The sequence below is a fragment of the Cnephaeus nilssonii genome (genome assembly GCF_951640355.1).
Source record: "Cnephaeus nilssonii genome assembly, chromosome: 19".
Classification (NCBI taxonomy): domain Eukaryota; kingdom Metazoa; phylum Chordata; class Mammalia; order Chiroptera; family Vespertilionidae; genus Cnephaeus; species Cnephaeus nilssonii.
This window is the reverse complement of record NC_137090.1, coordinates 47,414,185-47,438,392: the sequence shown is the minus strand read 5'-3', so window position 1 is coordinate 47,438,392 and position 24,208 is coordinate 47,414,185. Positions and strand designations below refer to the sequence as shown.

The 24,208-nt window shown below is 47.7% G+C and overlaps 2 protein-coding genes across 2 annotated transcripts; one reads left to right on the top strand and one right to left on the bottom strand.

Moving 5' to 3' along the window:
• Positions 1-8,832: 8,832 nt before the first annotated feature.
• On the bottom strand, positions 8,833-9,707 carry LOC307115381 (pleckstrin homology domain-containing family F member 2-like; the record flags this gene model as incomplete). The annotated part of the gene is given in 2 exon segments (XM_079798600.1): positions 8,833-9,080; positions 9,083-9,707. Coding segments are annotated over 2 exon segments (873 nt in total).
• A 2,506-nt stretch (positions 9,708-12,213) lies between these two features.
• Positions 12,214-17,124, top strand: LOC307115380 (phosphofurin acidic cluster sorting protein 2-like; the record flags this gene model as incomplete). The annotated part of the gene is made up of 2 exons (XM_079798599.1): positions 12,214-12,225; positions 13,387-17,124. 2 exons carry the CDS (start codon positions 12,214-12,216, stop codon positions 17,122-17,124), a joined length of 3,750 nt encoding a protein of 1,249 aa, XP_079654725.1.
• Positions 17,125-24,208: the final 7,084 nt, after the last annotated feature.

Here is a 24,208-nt window from a genome sequence, read left to right as displayed (position 1 = left end):
GGGGGCAAACCCAGGAAGTGAGGTCACTTCCTAATAGAACTCGGAACCCCCGTAACCAGGCACCCACTTTCTAACAACTGCCCAACCGCCACTCACTTGGCAAGAGACGGTTGACAGTTCAAGATGTTCTCGTGTTGTGTTCCCAGTTATCAGGGCTCTGGTTCTCAGAGACCCTGCAGTGAGAGTTGTTCCAGACTCTGTAGACGGTTCAACACTTGTGCCCAACATCTCTGGCCGTTTTCAAGAAGATCCCGTCAGGTAAGAGAAGGTGGCCTGGGTCAGACCCATTCACACCAGGCCAGCCTCCTCTGTGGGCCAGCCCTGTGCAGCCCACATGACTTCCGTTCATTTGGTGGGAGGAGGACCTGAAGGGAGAACCACAGGACAGGAACAGCCTTTGGGGCAGTGGATAACCTAGAGGTCCTGCTGTGATCACACCCCAGGGAAGGGCAGGTAGTTGGAGATGGGCTTCCAGAGGGATCCCTTATCTGTGCCAATGGGAGTCCTAACCCTTAGCCTGTAACACCATTTTCTCACCAGTGGAGGTCTCAACAGAACACACTGTGTTTGTGTGTCTGGAGTGGAGGATCACAGGGGTCACAGAACCAGCAAAACAGGGCTCTGAGGCTTTCCCCTGGTGACTGGGAACTGTCTTTACAGAGCTCCGCACAGGAGAATGGACCGGAGCCGACAGATGGGGTCCTCAACTCCATGCCCCTGCAGGAGGCACAGGTGCCCCATACCTCCTCCAGAGTGCAGCATGGCGGCAAGGTGAGTATAGGTGCCCAGCTGACCCAGACTCCTGAACCCCTGGGAGTCACCAGGACCTGGGTTCCAGAAGGCTCCCTGCTACTCCCCTGAGATCCCTCCTAGTGTCCAGTTTCCAAAGGAATCTGCGTCCCCATCTCCTCTATGTCAGGAGCGGGGCCTCCCTGGGCTGCACATTGTACCAGGACAGGGATGGCTTATCACGGCGATCTAGGTCTTCATTGCTGTGGGACCTGGGCCTTATAACCTGTTACCAAGACAACGGTGCCACCCTGAACGCACTACATGCCCTAATATCCAGATTCTCCACCCCAGGAAAAGCCTCTGTGTCTCATCTTACATTGGGATGTTTTGTCAGAAATCACACGGGTGACACTGTTAATAAAGCATGTGCTGTCTGTCCCCTGCTAAGAAAATGATCTAAGATACTAATGTGTTTCATATTCCTCACCTCCAGTTCTACTTTTCCTGCCAAGAACCTTTTCTCTTAACAATGTAAAAAAACATTCAAAGCTGTGAAAATTTTTGTGTGTTTATTTGAGCCAAAGTGTCGACAATTGCCAGGGAACAAAATGTCAATGGGTTGAGAGAACGCACGGGAGAATGACAATTTTGCACCTTATTTTACACAATACAAGCAAAGTGCAGACTTATGTGGGTCACATGAACTCCATGGGTGGTAGATTAGGGAGAGAGGGGAAAGCAAAGTGTGGAAATTCTGTGATTGGATAAACAGTAAAATGATAGGCACATACTTCTTTTCCATAGGTGGATGTAGGATAGCTTCAAGTCAACAATTAACTCAGTAACAAGGAAGGGATTTGTGATCTCCGCAGGGCATCTAGTGGTGCCTGTGCATGAGTTGTCCAAAATAAGGAAGATTCCTTTGATAATCCAAAACTATGTTATCATAGATGCCAAAAGGCAGTACATAGACTCTGGTAAGGTAAAGATTGACCTTTGTCCGGGAAGGTGCCAGACTACGACATGACTACCACCATGAACTCCTTTGAGTTAGTGTTTTAATTTCATACCATCCTTTGTAGTTACTTAAGGTGTCTTAGTTTGCAAGGCCTTCACACAGGACTTCCCTGACCTAGTCAGGTTAGCATGTGGCTCCTTTTTTTGACCACACATCCTCCTTTTGTTCACAAATCAATATACATTATGCATTGTGTATCAGTGTTAGTGCTTTGTCTTGCTGAACAATGAATCATTGGGGATGAGGCAAGACCTTAAATAAACTTAAATGGCATTCAAGGTGGAATTTTTATTATTATTCAAAATAAAAGGCGGGTGAATGGGAGGACATGAGATCCTGTATGTACTTGTTACAAAATATTCTGGATCAATTTTAAATTTTGAGCTACCATGAGCAGAGTCCTTTTGCTGCTTGTATTAAGTTTTGGTATTATGCATCTAGTATAACATTTACAACCAGGAACAAAAGCAACAGCCTTAAAGCAGTAACAATGTTTAGGAATAGAAAATGTCTAGTGCTAGACTGATGGGAATAAGCATCCCAGCCAACCAAAAAACCCTTTGCATGTATTATCATAATTGTTCATTAAGCTAAGTATAGGTTTTCCTCCTTCATCCACTGTCCCTTTTACTTATGATATGTTTGGCCAGATGAATTAAGACTCTCTGTTCTTTCGTTATCATAATTAATCAAATGAACATCATTGTTTAGTAGGTGGGAAAAATTAGCAGGTATCCAAATTAAACTTTTCATGTGTAATAAGGGAGAGGCCTGGGGAGACAGATATAGTTTCCATTAGGAAACCATAGGAGGGTAATAACAATATCAAATTCAGTTGATGTACATTCAATCAATAACATGTAGGAGATAGAAGAACAAGGTTTGAGCTGCAGTAATTTGTGAGCATTCAGGCCTTGTTGACTTCTTGGGCTAGCTGTCAGCCCCCATGGCCAGTGGTTCCTCATCCTTGAAAAGTCTTCAATCTCCATGGTGGATGGAGGCCAGTGTCAGAGACAGATGTCCATTTGTGGCTAGGCCTCTGATAAGGTAATGTCCTTTTTAACATGTTGGAGAGAGCCTTTAATTAATTTCTTTATCAAGAAATAAAAATCTCCTGGTTGTAAGTTTTGGTCTTTAAAGTCTTTTTCTCTTGGGAGTACTGTGAAATGAATGTCACAAATTTATCAGGCCTATAACCTTCTTAGAGCGTCATTGATAGTAATTTAGAATGTCTTCTTTTAGTTTCCCTTATATTTGGAAAACAAAAAGATTTAAAAATCAGCAGTATTTTAAACAGAGTCATAACAACAATAATCATCTTCACTTCATTAAGTTCCATACCCATTTTTTTTGTTTATCCTGATTATTTGCCAGTATTTTCATGAATTCAGTTATTCCTTAGAATTCTATACTTCTTCATTCAGTTCAAAGATGTGACCTGCTTAGAAACCTGTAATTTAGAGTAAGTCAGAGTCCTTTCCATGGATTTTTCTAAAGATGTAACATATTTGAAAATTCATTAGAATAAAACAATAACTATCTATGAATGAAAAAACAAAGTGTCATAGTTACAGTTTTGATTGTAATGCAATAGATAAAAAACTTTGCTTTTTTGTAAACTATAACATATAGAGACATAAGAGCAAGCCAAGTGTTACAGGCATTTCTGCCCGTGTCTGGGCTGTTTGGGACCATTCTCAGTAGGATGGGTACCCTGTGAAGCCATCTCCCAGGCTCTCCAGGAAGATAATAATGAAGAAAAGCTAATTAGCAAACCTTTGGTCAGTCTCAAGCTCAGTTTCCTCCTGTAAGGTTCCTTTAAAATCTCTAATTTCCCTTTTGGTTCAGTATCTCGTTCACTTATTCTAAATATATAACTATTCTGGAAAAAGCATATGTAAGGCTCACTGATTCATTAAAAATATAAAACCTCCACTCGTTTAACAAGTGAATTGGGGAAGATTTGATAAGCAATCCATATATATAGATATTCCCATAACATTCCCTATTTGGAAGCAAACAGGTTTTGATTAAAAAATAGACATTGGTAGGGAAGCTTTATTCCAATGGTGAAAGCAATTAATTGGGCTCGGTTAAGAACAAATAAAGCAGCCTTCGTATATGCAGGGTACTTAATGGCTTCTCCCCTCCCCCTTGTTAAAAAATAGATTTTTATTGATTTCAGAGAGGAAGGGAGAGGGAGAGAGAGATAGAAACATCAATGATGAGAGAGAATCATCCATTGGCTGACTCTTGTACGCCCCCTACTGGGGATAGAGCCCACAACCTGGGCATGTGCCCTTGACAAGAATCAAACCTGGGACCCTTCAGTCCTCAGGCCAATACTCTATCTCCTGAGCCAAACTGGCTAGAGCAGTGCCTTCCCTTTTAATGATAATTTAAAATTCTCCCAAAGTATCAGTGAGAAGGTGAAACACACTTGGAGCAACCCTATGCTTGTTCATGTTTGTTTACTTTTTCTAAATCCTATTTCAGTTTCCTATCATCCTTAAAGAGGGCAGACTTCTCTACAGGAGTTATCTTACAACCTTATTTAGTAATTCTGTTGCTGTGCTCCCAACAATCAGGAGTATATTAATTGGAATATGTTAGAATAGCCAGGAGTACATGTTCTAACAGTTAAATTTCTTTGTGAACCAACAGGGCCATAGAGAAAATCGGGAACAATTTCTGGATCCTCCCTGGCTGAGAGCAGCTTTTCTCCAAAGGGAGCTGTTGGAATCTTATTCTCATTTTTCCTTACGTCAGTAGGGAGTGGTAGTGGAGGAGACAGAATGGGAATGCAGAAGGGAAGGGAAGGAACATGTCTAAACAAGGAAGCTCAGAGAGCAAAAGATGTAGTGGACATACTGTAGATGGGGGAAAATGGGGTGTTAGCATTTATTAGATTCAGGAGAGTTCAGAGATAAACTCTGAAATTTCTTTTTTTTAAAAATAAATCTTTATTGTTAAGATTATTACAGTTGCCCCCGCTCCCCCGCATAGCTCCCTTCCACTCAGTTCCCACCCCACCCCATGCGCTTACCCCCTCCATTGTCCTCATGCATAGGTGTAAGCTTTTTGTCCAATCTCTTCTCGCACCACCCCACACCTCCGTTCCCCTTGAGAATTGTCAATCCACTCTTTTTTTTTTTTTTAATTTGCAAGGTATTTTTTATTGTAAAGAAAAGTCAAGAGGCTGACAATGCAAATGTAATCACAGAACACTTCCCTGGGTTCCTGGCTCTGCTAGGCTCCTAGGTACCAATAAGTCTCCATTAGCACTTCTCGGGTTTCATGGTCCTTTTTAGATATGTTGATTATATGATATATTGCTTAGACACAAAAGTCCATCTGATATTAAAACAAACAGAATTACTGTGCCTTTCTTTCACATTTCCTATAGGGAGATCTACATATCTCTATGCTTTCACAATTTAACAGTAAAATGAGTGCCTTAACCAAACCAAAGAATCCTCCACACAAGTTACTGAGTCAAATCTCTCATAACATATACTATATACCCAGATTTAAAGGTTTAAAAACAAAAGAATTTAGGATTTAAAACAATTTTTAGACTGATTTTTCGTATTTGAAAGACTAGTTATTTGCAGCGTACAAATGGAGAGAGTAGTGCCAAATGCATCAAGTTTTATATGATAAATATACTTTCAACCTAATGGCTGCCTCAAAGCAGAGTGAAAAATTACCACTTCTCAAAAGCAATCTAGACTGACTCGGTAAAGTTCACAATTTAGAAAATCAATTGCTACTCTAGTTCTATACATGGCAAAATGATTTCAGAAACAGATTAAACATACAATTGTCTTACAAAAACAGAAATATTGTTTGGGACTTTACAAAACTTTATAAAATATAACACTATGTAAATTCAAGATAGTTTCACACTGAAATAGACAATACTTCCCTAGAAGTCTACTCAAACCTGGTCTGTCTTGACCATTCTTACATATTATTTCTTCCAAATCTTAGCTTAAGTAGATCTGTGCTCTATCACAGGATTTTAACTCATCATAAGAATTTATAAGATTTTTCATTCTAGAAATAATGTTAAAGCAAATGAATTTATACCTACAAATGTCTTACTAAAAACAGAAAGTAATGCAACATGACAATTCTATATTGGATAAATTTCAAACCAAATTCCTAAACAAGACCTCCTATTAACTTAAAATTTTTGACAATTATAATTTGGTACCTATAAAACAAAAACATAATCGTAACTATTTTATGGAAAAATACTTATTCATGTAGAATGAAGAACCTCTAAATTTAGTTATTTGTAGCTGTCAGATGACAAGTATTTTCTAATTATACCCTTTCATAAACACACATTTTATCGATTCAAAGAGCACCAGTGTATTTTTAAAGCAAATAAAAAGTGAGAAAGTAGAAGTTTATTTCATGTAACAGTGCTATTATGATAAGGCACCACTTGGTATATAAAAAAGCCAAAGTATTTCTAAATCATGTACTTTTGTGACTGGTGTCTTATCCATTAGATAGAATGGTTAGAAAAAAAGCTTATATTACTAATTAACCACATTATATTCCTTTTTCCATCATTCTTTGCTTTTAGTTTTTCCACATAACAGAACATAGAATAAACAATGTAGTACATGATCTGTTATATAAACACCTTTTCCCAATCTCCCAAGAAAATAATCTAAAATTAAACAATAAGAAGCCAAAACTTTATCTGCTATATTTGCAATAGGCTATCCCTGTAGGAGAGTGGGGAGTTGGGGGCTGTAGGGGAAGTGTAGTTGTGGTGGGGATGAGGTAATGACAACAGGACCTATTTTCTATAGAATATATTGAGGCATATGGGTTAAAAGTTTATCAGGCAAATGCATGGCTGGAGCAAAATTGAGAGTTCAGAATTTTACATTCTCCGCAAAGCTGATTTCTCAGATAGTCACACCCAATTAAATATTTCAAATTATGTCTTTAGTCACTGCTGTCATCGTCATCATCATCATCATCAGATACATCATATAAAGTAGACCTTTTTTTTTAAATTTTCTTTTTATTTCTTATTGATTAAGGTGTCACATATTTGTCCTCATCCCCCCATTCCCATCCCCGACCCCTCCCCATGGATGCCCCCACCCCCCTGTTGTCCTTAACCATTGGTTAGGCTCGTATGCATGCACACAAGTCCTTTGGTTGATCTCTCCCCACTACCCCCACCCTCCCCTCCCCTCCCTCTGAGGCCCAACAGTCCGATCGATGCCTCCTTGTTTCTGGGTCTGTTCTTGTTCGTCAGTCTATGTTGTTCATCATTTCCCCTAGATGAGTGAGATCATGTGTTACTAGAAATATACTTATAAGAACCGAATGTGAGACGAGCAATAATAGTTATGCTGACAGGCAAATGAATCAGTCTGTAGTGAGTTTCTTTCAGGACCAACAGTTCTTTTGAGACCCAATTTTAATGTCCACCAGTTCCTTATGTGTACATGTCGGCACTGACTTTTCAGCTCTGGATGGTGGACAAATGGTGGTAATGCAGGTCCGACTCCCTCTGTTTTGGTCTCGCCTGAACACAGGGGCGCGGCTTTACCCGGATTCAGGGGTGTGCGGCCTCACCCGGACCTGGGACCCAGCATCACCCGGGCCCTGGGGCGCGTGGCCTCACCTGGACCCAGGGGCGCGGTCTCACGGACCCGGGACCCAGCCTCACCCAGATCCAGGGGCGCATGGCCTCACCTGGACCTGGGATCCAGCTACACCCGGACCCAGGGGCGCGGCCTCACCCGGACCCGGGACCCAGCCTATCCCGGATCCAGGGGCGCATGGCCTCACCTGGACCCGGGATCCAGCTTCACCCAGACCCAGGGGCACGTGGTCTCTCCCAGACCCAGGGGCGCGGCCTCACCCAGACCTGGGACCCAGCCTCACCCGGATCCAGGCACACATGGCGTCACCCGGACCCGGGATCCAGCTTCACCCAGACCCAGGGGCACGCGGCCTTGTGCGGACCCGGGGGCGCGCGGCCTCACCCGGACCCGGGGGCGCACGGCCTCTCCTGGACCCAGGGGCGTGGCCTCACCCGGACCCGGGACCCAGCCTCACCCGGACCCAGTGGTGTGCAGCCTCACCCGGATCCAGGGTCGCGTGGCCTCACCCGGACCCAGGGGCGCGTGGCCTCACCCAGATCCGGGACCCAGTGGGGCTTCGTCTTCTTGATCCCAATTCCTGTTGGTCAATTCCCTCTCAGCAATTCCTTCGGCCATTTTCTCAAAGCTCTGGGGCGGCTGCCGCGGAACTTGCTGGGCGGCGGGCTCGGAGAAGCTCCGGTGCGCCCGGTGCGTGGCGGCGGGCTGGTCTAAGGTCGCCGCGGCGGTACTCGGGTCTGCAGCGGCGACCTGGCCCCGCCCTATGAGGTTCCGGGGTCTCAGTGTCCCTCTGTACTCCCTGGAAACACCTCTGAGAGAAAAGCGCCCTGGAGTTTCGCCCGCTGCCAAACAGTCTAGTCTCTCCCCCAATGAATCTGGATTCCCAGATTCTCACCTGGAACTGGGTTTCATTGTAGTCGGAACTGGGGCTCAGCGCAGTCTGGCGCTTTTGTCTCCTTCCCAACAGGGCAATTCAGCGGCACAGTCAACAGACCATCCTCTGTGCGCATTCCCGTGCGCGTCTCCGGTGCTCTGCCTTTTGCCGCTCCTCTGCGTTTCCGCCTTACAGCCCAGATTCCCCCAGTATGAGCCTGGCTTCCCAGGGTCTCGCCCGGAACTGGGGTTCAGTGCAGTTGGAGCTGGGGTTCAGCCCAATCTGGAGCTTTTATCTCCTTCCCGCTAGAGAATGCCAGCCAGGCACTCAGCCGCCCCGTCCTCTCTGGTTCCATCCTCCCCGCACGCGCGTGTGCTCGTATCTCCGCCCGTGTCTCCATATCTCAGGCTTTTACGGCTCCTCTGATTTTCCTTGTGGTTTTCTCTTTCTTTCTAGTTGTGGGCATTTCAGTCAGCCAGCTTTCCTGTGGTTCTGGATGATGTCCGTTTTGACTTTTGGTTGTATTTTTGAAATTGTTGTGCCAGGCTGTAGGTTAGGTGTTTAACCTATGCCACCATCTTGGTTTCTCCTAAAGGAGACTTTAATGACTGACTGTAAGAATCTGATCTAGTAGGCTGGCATGAGGCCATGTACCCAGTAGAAAGCAGGTCATAGCAGAAGTCACATATCCGCACAGGCTTAGAGGACTGGCTAGGAAGAAGAAATCTCTTTTCAGAGTAGGGTTCACAGACAACAAAACCGCATTTCCGGCAATGGTGACGATGATTAACAGGTGTAAATTTTGCTTTCTGACAACACATACAGTTGCCTCAGAGTTAGGAACCCAGACAGCAGCATGTTTATTGCTGGGTGTCTTCCCACTTTTGGAGAGTAAATCAGTAACACATTTATTTATATGATTCATCCATTCCGATTTCTCAGTGGCAGTGGCAGCATAAACTGCAAATGATTTAGTTGGTGTCTTGATAAGCCATCCATTCCTCAAGTCTCCCTCATCTTTGATGGAATCAATAGTGACATTTTCCAGGGGAATAATATGCTGTTTGTTATATTTTTTCTTCTGGTTGACAATGTTGCCATATACAAGAATATCATTAAATAAGAAAAACTGCCTGGCTTTGGCTTTTTTTCTGCACAACTTAGTCAATACTCCTTCTCCGATAAGAACCCGTCCGGGTATAGTTAAGGGTTGACCAGCTTCTCCTAAACAGTTTTCTACTATATTTATAGGCCTAGTATTTGCTTCACTGTTTGCCAAAGATCTACCATCTTTTGCTGATAGCCCTGGTGGGCGCGGGCACCGGCGGCAGCCAAGCTCTGACTCCTCCTCGTCCGAGGTCCTGTCGCAGTCTCTGCCCACTCCCTGCCTGGGCCTCCCGGGGTGCACAGCCAGGAGGCCCAGGAAGCCCGCACAATCCATACCCTGCGGGTCATCAGGTTACAGGCTTTGCCGCTCTCAGGTGACTCTCCCGCCCTCCAGGCAAACCCCACTACGGCCACCTGGGCTTCCTCTCCTCTGTGCCTGCAGGGGCACGCCACCGCCCACCAGTCCACTCTTTGTCTATGCCCCTGATTCTATTACATTCACCAGTTTATTCTGTTCTTCAGATTTTTTATTCACTTGATTTTTAGATTCACTTGTTGATATGTATTTGTTGTCCATAATTTTTATATTTATCTTTTTCTTTCTCTTCTTAGAGAATACCCTTCAGCATTTCATATAATACTGGTTTGGTGGTGATGAACTCCTTTAGTTTTTTCTTGTCTGTGAAGCTCTTTTTAAAAAAAAATAAATTTTTATTGTTCAGATTATTACAGGTGTTCCTCTTCCACCCCTCCCCCCATAGCTCCCCTCCACCTGATTCCGCACCCCACCCCATGCCCTTACCCCCCGCCACTGTCTTCATCCATAGGTGTAAGATTTTTGTTCAATCTCTTCCTGCACCCCTCAGACCCCATTCCCCCTGAGAATTGTCTGTCGCCTCCCTTTTCATGTCCCTGATTCTATTATATTCACCAGTCCATTCTGTTCTTCAAATTTTTTTATTCACTTGATTTTTAGATTCACTTGTTGTTAGGTATGTATTTGATGTTTTTTTGTTGTTCATAATTTTTACTTTTACCTTTTTTTTTTCCTTCCTCTTCTTAAAGAATACCCTTCAGCATTTCATGTAATCCTGGTTTGGTGGTGATGAACTCCTTTAGCTTTTTCTTGTCTGTGAAGCTCTTCGTCTGACCTTCAATTCTGAATGATAGCTTTGCTGGGTAGAGTAATCTTGGTTGTAGGTTCTTGGTGTTCATCACTTTGAATATTTATGCCACTCCCTTCTAGCCTGCATAGTTTCTGTTGAGAAATCAGCTGACAGTCCTATGGGTACTCCCTTGTAAGTAAGTAACTGTTTTTCTCTTGCTGCTTTCAAGATTCTCTCTTTGTCTTTTACCCTTGGCATTTGAATTATGATGTGTTTTGGTGTGGTCCTCTTTGGATTCCTCTTGTTTGGGGTTCTCTGCACTTCCTGGACTTGTAAGTCTATTTCTTTCACCAGTGTGTCTCTTATGGATGTGAAGAGTTGTAATCCAGTATGGTCTCACTCTGACCACTGAGTACATTGCCTCGTGGATCTCCAAGGAGGTACAAGGTCAGTAATTGTCTGGGGCCACCCAGCAGGAGCTACAGAGATATCTGCAGATTCCTCCTCTTTGTATGGGGTTTGGATATGCCCAGAAGAGGCCCAGCTATGACACAAGGCCTCTGATGCTGCCAAATTGTGGGCCTTCTTTTGGAATCTCTGACCCAGCTGCAGTTTATTTTAGGCAAAAGGACAGGCCATTCATATGCAAAAGCTGATGCGAACAGCTTGGATGGGGTTGTAAATTGGGTGGGGCAGGGTCTCTGAGAATCACCAGGACAGAGCAAACAGCAATGGCTGCCCTGAACCAGAAAAGTCCCAGGTTCTCTGGGTTCTAACCAACCCTCCACAACCCCCTGGTGCATGAACAATGAACGCTGCGAGCACCTCTAAGAATAAGCCGTCCTTGAGTTCATGTCCTGATGCCAGACAGTCCAGTTTCACCCTGTATGTGCATTGGTCCCCCAGAGTCTCGCTGGAACTGGAGTTCAGAGCAAGCGGTAGCTTTTATCTCTAGTATTAAAGAGCAGCACATCCAGGTGACAGAACTTTCCAAGCCTCCGCACCTCTTACTGGTCTCAGTGTGCTTTCTTCACCTCTTCTAGTTGTGGAACTTCCACTCAGTCAGCTTTCCCATGGTTCTGGGTGGTAGGTTTTTCTGCCATTTTGTTGTGGTTTTGATGTGGTTGTGAGAGGCAGCAAGTATAGGTGATTACCTATGCCGCCATCTTAATTTCTTATTAATTTCTTTTTTAAGGAGAGTTTATTGGTGCTCCTCCTTAGAGTATTCTAATTTCTAAACCAAGATATGTGTCCTATTCATTCAATCAGTTTAATTTTCAGGTCGGCATTTTTCATGTGTTTTTTTTTTCCCCTGGGAAATATTAACTTAGGCATGCAAAGACAACTATATATTGGTCACTTTATAGTTGATATTTTCTAGATAAGTCTTCCCATTTCTGTAAGGCACTTGCAAGTCAAGGCTCCCTATCAGTGATATTAATGAGGGCTGGAGTCTGGGAGTTCCCAGGTGTGGAGGCACAACTTCCCATTTTAACCAGAAATGTGTTTGCTGTTGTTGTTTTTATTGTTGTTTGGTGTCTGCAGTGTCTCAGCATATTTTCTAGGGTGGGATGTAGGGGGTTGAAGTGTGTTGCTTTATAGGTTGAGCTACACGATGCTCACTCCTCTAGAGTCTCATTCAACCTTCTTATGTGCCTCGGTTTCTCTCCTTGCTGTGTAAAACAACCGGAAGGGCTACCAGTGTAGGTGGACCAAACCTGATTAGTGCTCCCCATGAAGAGCCAGGTAGTTTAGTTACAGTTGTGTGGGAATTTCCCTCTGGGGCTCCTGCATGTGGTGAGGAATGCCCTCTGACACATCTGCAAATATCCTCAGTTGCCTAAGAACACCTGAGATTCGTGCAACAAGGAGAATGTGCTGCTTCAAGATCTTCTGAGCTGAAGAAGATAAGCTCTCATTTATACAGACAAGGTTTTCTCCCCACACTCTCAAAAGGCAATTCCAATAGAAAAGCCAGAACCAGGCCCATTTTTCCTTCTGTCTCTCCTTAGCCTGGGATGTGTAAACCATTAACCTTAGTTCCACCAAGAGTATTAAAAAATACGCCTCAAATAAAGTCAGCAGCACAAGCAAGGGAAGGTCCTGGGTCAAATAGACAATTCACACAAGTTCACCCGACAGGCAGGGAACTGGTGGGTCAACGGGCCCTTTGCTGCATCCAAGCACCAGGTGTAGGTGTACAGGATGGTGCTAGGCGAGCTTTTCTGAGATCCTGCTGTATTGTGCCAAGTAAATGTCAATGTAAGAAGCAATAAAAAATGTGAACAATTGCTGAGATTTTATCTGAGCCAAACTGTCAATTGCCTTTAAGTAAAATTTCAATGGATTGAAATAATACTCTTGAGAATGGTAGCTTTCACCTTATTTTAGATATTACAATCAAAAGTGGAGGTGTATGGGGGTTGCATGAAATCCATTGTTGACAGATTGCATAAAAAGTAAAATGATACACACATACTTCTTTCCTGATAGGTGCATATAGGAGACAACAGCCAATAATTAACTCAATAACAATGATGGGATTTGTGGTCTCCGCAGAGCACAAAGTGTCCAGAACAAGGAAAATTCCTTTGACATTCAAAAGCTATGTTCTTGTAGATTCCAAAAGACAATAGGCAGGTTCAGTAAAGGAAAAGATTGACCTTTTTTTAGAGAAGATTCCAGCCTAGGACATATCGACCCACTATAAACTGCTTTGAGTTAAAAAGTTTTAACTTTAGGACATTCTTTGTGACAACTTTAGGTCTCTGAGATTAAAAGACCACCATCCAGGCCTTCCCTGACCTAATCACAGGTTAACGAGTGGCCACTTTTTATGTCTCCACACTCGATCACTTATGCCCCACCTCTTGTCACCAATCATGTCCCTTCTCTGTCCCACCACAGGAGGACAAACCATCAACCCTGAGTAGGAAAAGGACCAATAAGGTGCCAGCAGCTGCAGCTTCCTCACGAACTCTGGGCCTGGCCAGCACATCCAATGTGCTCAAAACACAGGTACCCCAGAAGCTGTTCGCCACCTGGGTGGTGGACTACTCCAGTCCCACCTGCGTGCCCAGGTGGTGCAGTCTCACTTTAAAGAAGCTAGTGATCTTCAAGATGCCGGCAAAGGACCTCAACTTTGTGGTGATTTCCCTGAAGATGCAGGACTGCAAGGGCATCCTTAGGTCCCAAGAGATTGTGCTGCCCCGCAGTAGACCAGTGCAGACCGACCTGGCGCTGACCTTCTCCCTGCAGTACTCCCACTTCCTCAAGGGAGAAGGCAACAAACTACAGGTCATGCTGGAGCAGAGGAAGCTCTGTAAGAACAGGGCCGTCCTGGAGTACAAGACACTGGCCACGGGCGCCATCCACATGGCTGAGGTCATGCAGCGAAACCCCAAGTGTGGCCAGATGCTGAGCCTCTACAGCAGTGTCAAGGAGTCCTCCACCAAGGTGGCCGAAATCTGGATCTCCTCCCTGTGCAGTCAGCACATCGAACCCGAGGACGGTGTCAGGCAGGCCAGCCCGAAGGCCAAGTGTGCAGGTAACTACACCGAGGGGCAGGATGAGAGCTTCTTTTCTGAGCGGGAAGCCAGCTGCAGTAGAAAGAACAGACAGGACCTGCAAAAGGATGACTTTGAGAAGGAGAAGCCAAAGAAGCAGCGGCGATCAATACGAAGAAACTTGAAGCGAAAAGTCCTGGCGCTGTTTCACAGGTCCAAAGTGTCAGAGAGGGGCCGTCGGTCTGACATGATGGGGAACCCCAGGAAAAGTGACCCATACATGGAGGATGATGAGAGCGTCCTCAGCGTCCCCAGGCCCAAGCTCAGGCCATACTTCGAAGGCCTGTCAGTCTCCAGCTCACAGACGGAGATGTGGGGCAGCCACAGTGACAGGACCAAAATGGAGCCTCTGAGTCTGGCCCACATGTCGGAGAAGGCATGGCCCCTGGGCGGCAAGCAGCCAAGTGACACTGAAAATGCTTTTGTGGCTTGCAGCACACCCACCAGCAAGGTGGACAAGATCCGGATGACCTGCCTGTCCAGGCCTCCCATCGACCACGAGGACAGCGCCAGGCAATCCAGTCCCAAGGCTGAGTCCTTGGATATCTACTATGAGTGCAAGTGTGAGGAATTCTTCTCACAGCTGGAGGCCAGCTCCAATGATGCCCACAGGCAGGACCAGGAGGAGAATGACTTCAATGAGGGGAATCCGGTAGTCAGAAGAAGTACCATGACCGGGCAACAGACCTACCATGAGAAAGTCCTGTTATGGCTGCACACAGTCCAAGTGTCGGAGGAGGTCCTGGACCCTGAGCAGGACCCTGGCGAGCATGTCCTGGAGGTGGAGGAAGACCTGAACCTCCTGTATGACATGCTGGAGAACCCCAGTGACAGTGGCCCTGACATTGAGGATGAGGACAGCGTCCTCAGCACCCCCACACCTAAGCTCAGGCCATACTTCAAAAGCCTGTCTTGTGTCCCAGACATGAAGGACAATCACCGCGTCCTCAGCAGCCCCAATCCCAAACTGAGGCCATGCACGGAGGGCCTGTCAGACTCCAGCTTGCAGATGGAGATGTGGGGCCTCCACAGCACCAGGATCCGAAAGGAGCCTCTGAGTCTGGCCCACCTGCCTGGGAACACGTGTGCCCCGGGAGGCAAGCAGCCAAGCCACAGTGACTCCAAATTTGTGGCCTACAGCACACCTACCACTATGGTGGACAAGATCCAGATGGCCTCCCCGTCCAGCCAGCAAATCGATCAGGAGGCCAGTGCCAGGCAGGCCAGCATCACGGCCCTGACCTCGCCTAATGACTCTGCCGGCCCGTCTGAGAGCTTCTTCTTTCAGCAGGCGGCCAGCTGCAGTGCCGCCCACAGGCAATCCCAGGAGAATAAGTTTGAGGAAGGGAACCTGATAGTAAGAAGAAGTTTCATGACCTGGCAACGGAATTACCACCAGAAAGCTGTGGCATCTATTCTCAAGGCCAAAGTGTCGGAGGAGGTCATGTCCTCAGAACAGGCCCTGGTGAGGCATGTCCCCAAAGTGGAGAAGGCCCTGGTCCGTCGTCGGTATGACATTGTGGAGAGTTCCAGCGAGAGTAGCCTAGACATGGAGGACGATATCAGCGTCCCCAGCACCCCAAAGCCCAAGCTCAGGCGATACTTTGACAGCATGTCAAGTCTTAGTGGCTCTGACTCAAAGGCTCACAGAATTCGTTCCCCTAGGAAGCAGCTGGAGGACAGTGGGGAGGCAGAGTCCTCTGCCCGGGGTTGGTTCACCAGGAAGCTGCCATCCATAGTGCGCTTCACCAAATCTCTAGTCATCCCCTCCAGCAGGTCCAAGAGGAAGCAGGCTGGCCACCGAGGCTGTAACACATCCCTGAATGAGTGGTTCAACAGATGGGACAACGAGGACCCAGAACCACAGAGCCAGCGGCAGATCCCTAGGAAGCCTGTGTGTGACCAGCTAAACAGCATCCTCATTTCCCACGACAAGCTGCCTGAGAACATCATGCTGGTCAACACCTCAGACTGGCAGGGCCAGTTACTTTCGGACATCCTGCAGGGGCACACGCTGCCCATGGTGTGCACTTGCTCCACAGATGACGTCCAGGAGGCCTTCAGCATCATCATCTCCTGGATGCAGAGATACTGCACGTGCACTTCCCAGGCCCTGACACCTGTGAAGATCGCGGTGGCAGGAGCACAGCCCTACTTCAGCGCAGTGCTGGGGGTCTTCGTGGAGCAGCTGTCCCACCAGCCACCCCAATGGCTGGACTACATGCGCTTCCTGGTCATCCCGCTGGGTTCCCACCCCTTGGCCAGCTACCTGGGCTCCATGGATTGCCGCTACGACAACTTCTTCCAGGACCTGTACTGGTGGGACCTGTTCAACAACCTGGATTCTCTGAACACCTTGCAGGACACACAGGACGTTGTGTCGAGAATCACAGAGTATGTCGTGGGGGCCAATTGTGTCTACCTGCTGCCCATCGCAGAGGCCATGCTCATGTCTAAGCAACAGCGCCCTGACGAGAAGTCCTCCAAGAAGCTCATTCCCTTTGTGGGGGCAGTGATGGTTGGAAGAGTGGAACCGTCTTCTGCCATGTCAGGAGACTCAGATGATGCGCCCCCCTCATCCAACACCCTCTTCCCCCCGTCAATGAGTGGTGGCCTGTCGTCCCCCAGCCAGAGTGTCCATGCAGAGATGATGGAGCTGCAGGTGGATTACTGGACGGCAGCCCAGCCAATAGACAAGAAGAGACTTGCGGAGAAGAAAGACCTGCCTACCGCCAAGAACACACTCAAGTGCTTCTTCCAGTCTGTCCAGGTCAGCAGGCTGCCCAGCAGTGATGAGGCCACAGCAACACCCGCCATGTCCATGATAGTGGTCACCAAGGAGAAGAAGAAGAAGGCGCCCAAGAAAACCAAGGATGAGGATTTTGAGTCCAAAAGCCAGTGCATCAAGGGCATCAGTCGCCTGGTTTGCAAGGCCAAGCACCAGCAGAACATGCTGCCCGTCACCATTGATGATGTGCAGTGGAATGACGTGACATTCCTCCAGCTGGCAGCCCAGTTGTCATCCCACGTCAAGCACTTCCCCATCTGCATCTTCGGACACTCCCATTCCACCTTCTAGCCCTGCCCCTTCCCCTGCCCCTCACCCTGCCTTGGCCAAGCCCTGAAGGGCCCAGCTGCTTTTCTGTGAACAGTTCAGTTTATTACAGACACAGATCCTGGAAACCCAAAAAGAAACCGTTTTGGGTTCGAATGCACTCACAGCCTGGAACTTAAGGGGGTTGCCCCTCACTGGGAGCTCCTCACTGGAGGGCAGTGTTGAGCTGGAGAATCATTGGCGATGTGTTTTGGCCTCAGGATGCCCAATATTCCCAGAGAGAAGCTTCTGGCCTTGAAGACCTGCCCTTCCTAGAAGCCAGGACTCTGCTTCCCGGGAGCCAGCTCCAGCCTGTATCCAGCCTCAGAGCTGGGTGGTAAGTGGTCAAGGGCTGGCCTCTGATTGCGGGCATCTGAGCCTTACCACGTGGAGGTCAGTCAGCACAACCTTAGGATCCAGCTGCCAGCCAGCCAACTGGCCCCAGCACCACATACTCGGGGTTCCCAATGAACTTCAGCCTCACAGGGAGAGAAAAAGACCTGTATGGTGCACATCGCCCTGGCACACTGGCTAGACAAAGTGGTCGAATTCCTGAGCAGTGAACCCATCTTCGTTCCTGTCTGGTACTACAGAACATTGCTACCACCCAACAGCTGTGGGACCAATTACTTACCAGGTGAGCCCCTCCCCCTTCAGAGCACATGGTCACCAGGCCACATGTTGGCTGTTTGCCTTCAGGTCACTGCACTGTCTGAGTGTTTGTTCCTCTGAACCCTCGGTGAACACCGGATCCAGCTCATAGGGCTATTGTAGGGACTGGCTGGGTCCTCCTGGTAAGTTTTCATGGGTTCCTAGACAGTTTAGAGGTCTGCTGGAGGGGCTGTGATTGAGCCAATTGGTCATTTTCTCTTCCTCTTGAGGAAGCCTCTGCCAAATTTGTGATTCTCTTTGGGGCCTTGGGCTAAGCTCTTTTCTCATTTCATAAAGAGATTGGAGATCCCATTAGGGGTCCCTTTCCCAGTTGAATCCAGATCAGAGATGCTAGGGGTGAGCAGTGGGGTCCCAGGGTGACCCAGCTATCTGAGATGAGGCTGGTTTGGGCTCATTCATTCAGCAAATATATTAGAAGCCCAGCCATGTACAGACACATCTCTAGGCACTTAACATAATCCATCGCACAGAGCAGCCCCCAAGTCTGCACTGCAGAGTTTCCGTCTAGTCGGGAGCGATTTAGTCACACTAGGCTGCACAGGCTCGTAGTGCCCACAGGACTGCCGATGTGACGTCCTCCTGGACTCCTCTCCCTATTGCTGCATCTTCCCGTATTGTGAAGAGGAAGGTGAACCTCTGTTCCAGCAGAAAAGGTGAGTACGTTTTGGGTCAGAGCCAGGAGGGGAGTATGGGTACTGTGATTTCAATGTGCTGGCAGAACCCTGGATCCCACTCATGGTGGGATTTCTGCAAGAGGGTAGAGGTCTGAGGGCTTTTCCTAGAAAAAAGGACACAAGTCAGAGAGCTGTGCATGTGAATATGGGTGGTGTGGGCAGTAGTGGGAGCTCAGTGAGAGAGTCAGCCCCTCAGAAAATTCATACCCTTCTGCTCCTAATCCCAGCCCTGCCTGTACCCATATCCTGGGACCTTGCTCACCAATCTGGTATAACCACATTAATGGCAGATTGGCAGGTGTACCCCAAACTGTGGGAGTTGAATTTTAGTGGGAGGCAAAGAACCACACAGGACAGCTAGTGAATTAGGCAGCATGTAGGAGCAGGAGCCAAAGTATGAGGTGATAGGAAGGCCCTGGAGTTCGTTTGTTCGCTCTTTGGTCAGTATTCCTGAAACTCGTACTCTGTGCCAATGGGTGACATGAACAGGATGGACACCAGCCCTCTCAGTCCTAATGGGAGGGATCAGGGACACTGAAAGAGCATATCAAGTTCCCTTGAAGAAGGGGACAGGTGGTTCCCTCATTGATCCAGAGCTGTCAGTTAGGAGTGGTTTCTGCCAGCCCCTCCTGAGTGACCAGGCTCGTCTCTGCTAGGACTTCCAGGTTGAAGGTGGACAAGGAGTAGGTCTGGCTTCTGGATGGGCAGGAGCAGGAGGCAAAGACCTCTTGGAGGGCCATGTGGAAGGAACGTGCACACCTCAGACTCTGCTGCCCACCTCTCTCTCTCCCCAGGGCCATCTCCTGCATCCTGGGCATCTGGCTGGACCAGTACCTCCAGAATTTCTCAGCCTGATGATGCTGTTGGCCTCCGTAGACCCAACTTTCCAGTCCCTGACCTGCCGAACCAGGCCCAGTGGCTCTATTCAAGGCGGAGCACCTGAGCCCACTGAGGCCGAGAAAGGAGGAGGCTGCGGCCTCCGGGGGTGGTGTGGGTGAGTGTGCCTTTGGAAGGCACACAGAAGGCAGTGAGGGTGGTAACATGTCCTGTTCTTGGTTCTGCAGAACCAGCTCCAGAAGAACATCAGGAAAACCCTCCAGAGGCAACGCCACCCCAGTGACCTTTCCAGTGCCAGAGCCGGATCCAGGCCCAGCTTTCACTGAACTTCAAGAGGCAGAAGAACCACCTGCAGCATCTCACCCAACTCCTGCGAGGCCAGATCCCGGGCCACAGCACGTGTCAGCTGCCATGGCAGAGAGAGCAACCCTCACCCCCATTTAGATGCAGTGTTAAATGTTTTTTGTTGATGTTACATATCTTTATAATTTTATTGTATTTTTATGATGTTTATTAACATAGAGTGTATTGTAGAAAACATTTAATGAAATACTCACAAATATAACCTTAATTTAGATTCTATAAAATTTAACCCTATTAACCCTCAGAGCTTGGAGCAAGTCTGTTTTTCTGGACCCTGACCCATTCAGGGAGAACTGTCCTCACCTTCTCCACCTGCCCTTCCTGGAGCCAGGACTCTGCTTCCCAGGGAGCTGGCTCCCCCCTGTGCCCAGACTCAGAGCTGGGTGGCCAGAGGCCAGGGAATGTCCTCCCATTGGGGCATCCTGAGCCCAACATTGAGGCCAGTAGGCTCAGCCCTGGGCCTCCAGGTTAACCCCAACACCACTCTCTCAGGTTCCAAATAAACTTGACCCTCACAGGGCTGAGAATGTATAGTGCAGGCTGCCCAGGAACAGTAACTTGATGAACTGATCAAATACTTGGTGTTCAGCTTCCTGGGTAGCGTCCCCACATTCGTCCCCACTCACCCTTCTGTTTTAATACAGAATATTTGCTACTATCCAACGTGGGTGGGACCAACCATGTACCATGTGAGCCCTGCCCCTCCACAGCACAGTGGTCACTCAGCCACCTGCTTACTGTGAGTCTTCAAGTCACTGAATCTCTCTGAGTGTTTGGTTCTCTAACCATGGGGAGAACCTAGGCCCAGCCTCATAGGGTTATTTTAGGGACTCGGGAGGAGGGCTTCCTCCTGGGAAAAGGCCCTCTGGGTGCCAGGACACTGGAGAGGTATGCTGGAGGGGCTGTAGTTGTTCTAATTGGCCGTTTTGTCTTCTTCTTAAGAAAATTTCTGCCTTATTTGTGATTCTCCTCAGGCCTTAGGTTAAGCTATTTTCTTTTGTGATAAAGAGAGTGGAGATTCCATTAGGGGTCCCTGTCCTGAGTGAAGCCAGATTAGAAATCCCAGGGGTGAGCAGGGGGATCCCAGGCTCACCCATCTATCTGAGATGAGGCTCATTTGGGCTCATTCATTCAGCAAATGCCCTGCCCCCAGGACTGCACTCCAGCGCTTCCTTCTAGTCAGGAGTGATTCAGTCACACCAGGCTGAACAGGCAGGTAGCGTCCACAGGACAGTCATGTGACTTCTTCCTCAAAGTATCGCCGCATCTTCTCATATTTTGAAGTAGAATGTGGATCTCTGGACCAGCAGAAAAAGTGATTGGGCTTTGGATCTGAGACTTAAGGGGAGTATGGGGACTGTGACTTGGAGAAGGTGGCAACACCCTGAATCCCACATATGGTGGGATTTCTGTAAGATGGCAGAGGTTTGAGGGCTTCTGCTAGAAAAAAGGGAGGGAGTCAAAGAGAGCTGTGCATGCGGATTTGGGAAGTGTTGGGGAGTGGGGAGGGGTGTGGCTGGACCACACAGAGAAGAGCTCCCAGAAGCTGGGGTTAGGCAGGAGCACAGGGCTGATCAGGTCAGTGCCCCTGGCCTGCAGACTGGAGGAATTCCTGGGGTGGGGGCTTGAACTGAGACTTCAGTGATGGAGATGGGAGGTTCCCTTCCTTGGAAGGCGCACAAAAGGCAGTCATGGTGTAACATGTTCTCTTCCTGTATCTCCAGAAGCAGCTCCAGAGCAAGATGAAGAAACACCTGAAAAGGAAATGCCAACCATCGTGCCCTCTCCAGAGCCAGAGCAGGATCCAGGCACAGCTGTCAATGAACTTCCAGAGGTGGAACCACCTGCAGCATTTGAGCAACTCAGCTCAGCTCCTGGGAGGCCTGTGGTGCCAGATTCTGGGCCACAGTGTGTGTCAGCTGCCATGGCAGATGGGGCTCCAACAACCCCTTTATATACAGTTTGAAAATATTTGTGTTTATTTTATATATACTTAAAATGTTACTGCATTTTATACTATCCAGTAATATATAATCTATTTGAAAGAAAATGTAATGAAATACTCTTAAGTATAAATTTAATTTTGATTCTATAAAATTTAACTCTATAAACCTTCAGAGCCTTGAGCAAGTCTGTTTCTTCTGGGCCTTCGTGGGGTTCCAATGAGTCATAGGTTGGGAATAATTAGTCTCTCAGGAGCCATCAGCTCTACGAATGTGTTCTTGAGACTCAGCACAATGGGACTTCGGGGAAATTGACCAGGAGCATTGGGGCAGGGACCCTTTATATCAGGGCTACCCCTGGGAACCCACATTTTGTTTGACATCTCCCACCAGCACATGGGCAAAGCATTACTTTAAGTGCCCCCTGGTGTCCACATTGCAGAATGCTGTAGGGTTTAACCAGCAACAAGCAGTTCCTGAACACTGACTGCCACCTGCACCTGGACAGAAACTCCACCCTACTCCACTAGCACTGAACAGCATTCTGAGCATCTCCTCTGTTGGTTCACAGCACTGAAGAGGGGACAGGGAATGTTCTAAGGCCCGGGGTCCACACTCATCTCCTCCACAGACACCCCTTCAAAGTCTCCTCTAGGATCAGAGCCTCTCTCCACCCTCAGCCCCTGAGCTCTGGTTCATCTGGGCTTTTTCCTGATGCTCTTCCGTCTCACCAGAGCCCAGCGGCCATTATTTCTCACGCCCCGAGGCTGAACAAGGTTGTGGAGACAGCCTGGCTTCTCCTTTTACATCAGTCCTCTTCTGTGCTCTGAACTACCCTGGTGAGGATGGACTAACAGCCTTGTATGGCGCCTGCCATGGCACAAGCTATACTGTCTCAGGACAAATAGGTATTAACTATTAACTTTGGACCACATCCAGGGTCCCTGCTCTCAGGGAGTTTAGCCCTGTTGGTTGACGCAGATAGAAAGGAAATTCTAATGGAGTGTGATGAGTCCTACCATTGACCCTGAGGACTGTAAGCACTGAGAAGGTGAGCTCATCGTGGGGACATTATACAGGCTCTTTAGGATGCAATTCCTAAACCAGAAAGCTGAATAAATACTTGTCTACCCTCTTAATCCTGATTTTACAATGGCAGCTGATGAAAGCTTTGTGAAATTAAATGGAGGTCTGGAAATCAAGGGGGCAGGTCTACCTTAGAGGTCCGTGGTGATGGTCAGTGCACTTGTGCGCATTGGCAATGGGCCTGGAGGGGCAGCCACCCGCCTTGGGTGGAGCATCTCCTTACCTTGGAAGCTCAGAACTGTGGTCTCAGCAGAGGCTGTTTCCTATTTCAAATTACACTTTTCAGTTTGGCTCTACTTTCCAGGGTCCTTTCCTAAGTTTCACAGCCATCCTCGAAACTGGAGGCAGAGGGTGTTAGAAATGAGGCGGTGGGGACTGGAGGGAACTGGGAGGAGAAAAATGAGGGAGATAGGAGGGCAGGGCAGCACCTGGTGTGGGACGACTGTGCTAGAGATCTATTGCTGAGAGTTCCCCCACACTAGAGACTTAACCAACACACACTTATTAGCTCACATGTTTGTGACAAAGAATCCCTCATGACTCAGCTGGGACTACTGTGGTGTCAGCTGACGCAGGATCTGTGTCACTGAGGGTCTGAGCTCACTCGGGGGGACTTTGGGATTCAGTTTGGATGGAAGGCCTGACTTCCTCTCTGTCTGTTGGTCTCATTCAGTGCTAGGCCATGTGGGTCTCTCCAGATAGCAGCACAGAGCACAGAGGCTTATTCCTCAGTGTGGCCTGAGAGAGAGAGAGAGAACAGATCAGAGTGAGCAAGTGGGTAGACACCAACATTTTAAAAAACTTTTCAGGGTGGGAAGAGATCAACCAAAGAACTTGTATGCGTATATGCATAACCCAGGGACACAGTCAATAGGGTGGTAAAGGCCTGATGAGGGGGGCAGGAATTGGCTAGAAGTGGTCAATGGGGTAAAATGAGGACATATGTAATACTTTCAACAATAAAGATTAAAAAAATAAATGAAATGGATTTGCTTTAAAATGTTAAATTCATTTTTTCCCAAAAAATTGAAGAGAGAGAGAGAGGAGAGAGAGAGAGAGAGAGAGAGAGAGAGAGAGAGAGAGAGAGAGAGAGAGAGGCATCAATGTGAGAGAGAAGCATGAATTGATTGCCTCCTGTATGCGCCCTGAATAGGGATCAAACCCACAACCTAGGTATGTACCCTGACCAGGAACCTAACAGCAAACTTTCAGTGCCCAGAATGATGCTCAACCACTCTGGCTGGGCTAATCACTAATGTTTTAGAGCCAAATCATGGAGGTTGTGTTGGATCCCTTTGCCGTCTTCTATGGAGTCACTACTGACACCCACACGTAAAGGGAGGCACACATTCACACCACATGAGGAAGGTGAAGACCATGGGGAGTCACTGAGGAGAGAACCAGTGACCCAAGAGGTCCATGCCTTGCCCAGAATCACAGATGGTCAGAATGCAGAGCCTGAGATAAACCCAGCTGTGTGTCCTGAAAGTTGGG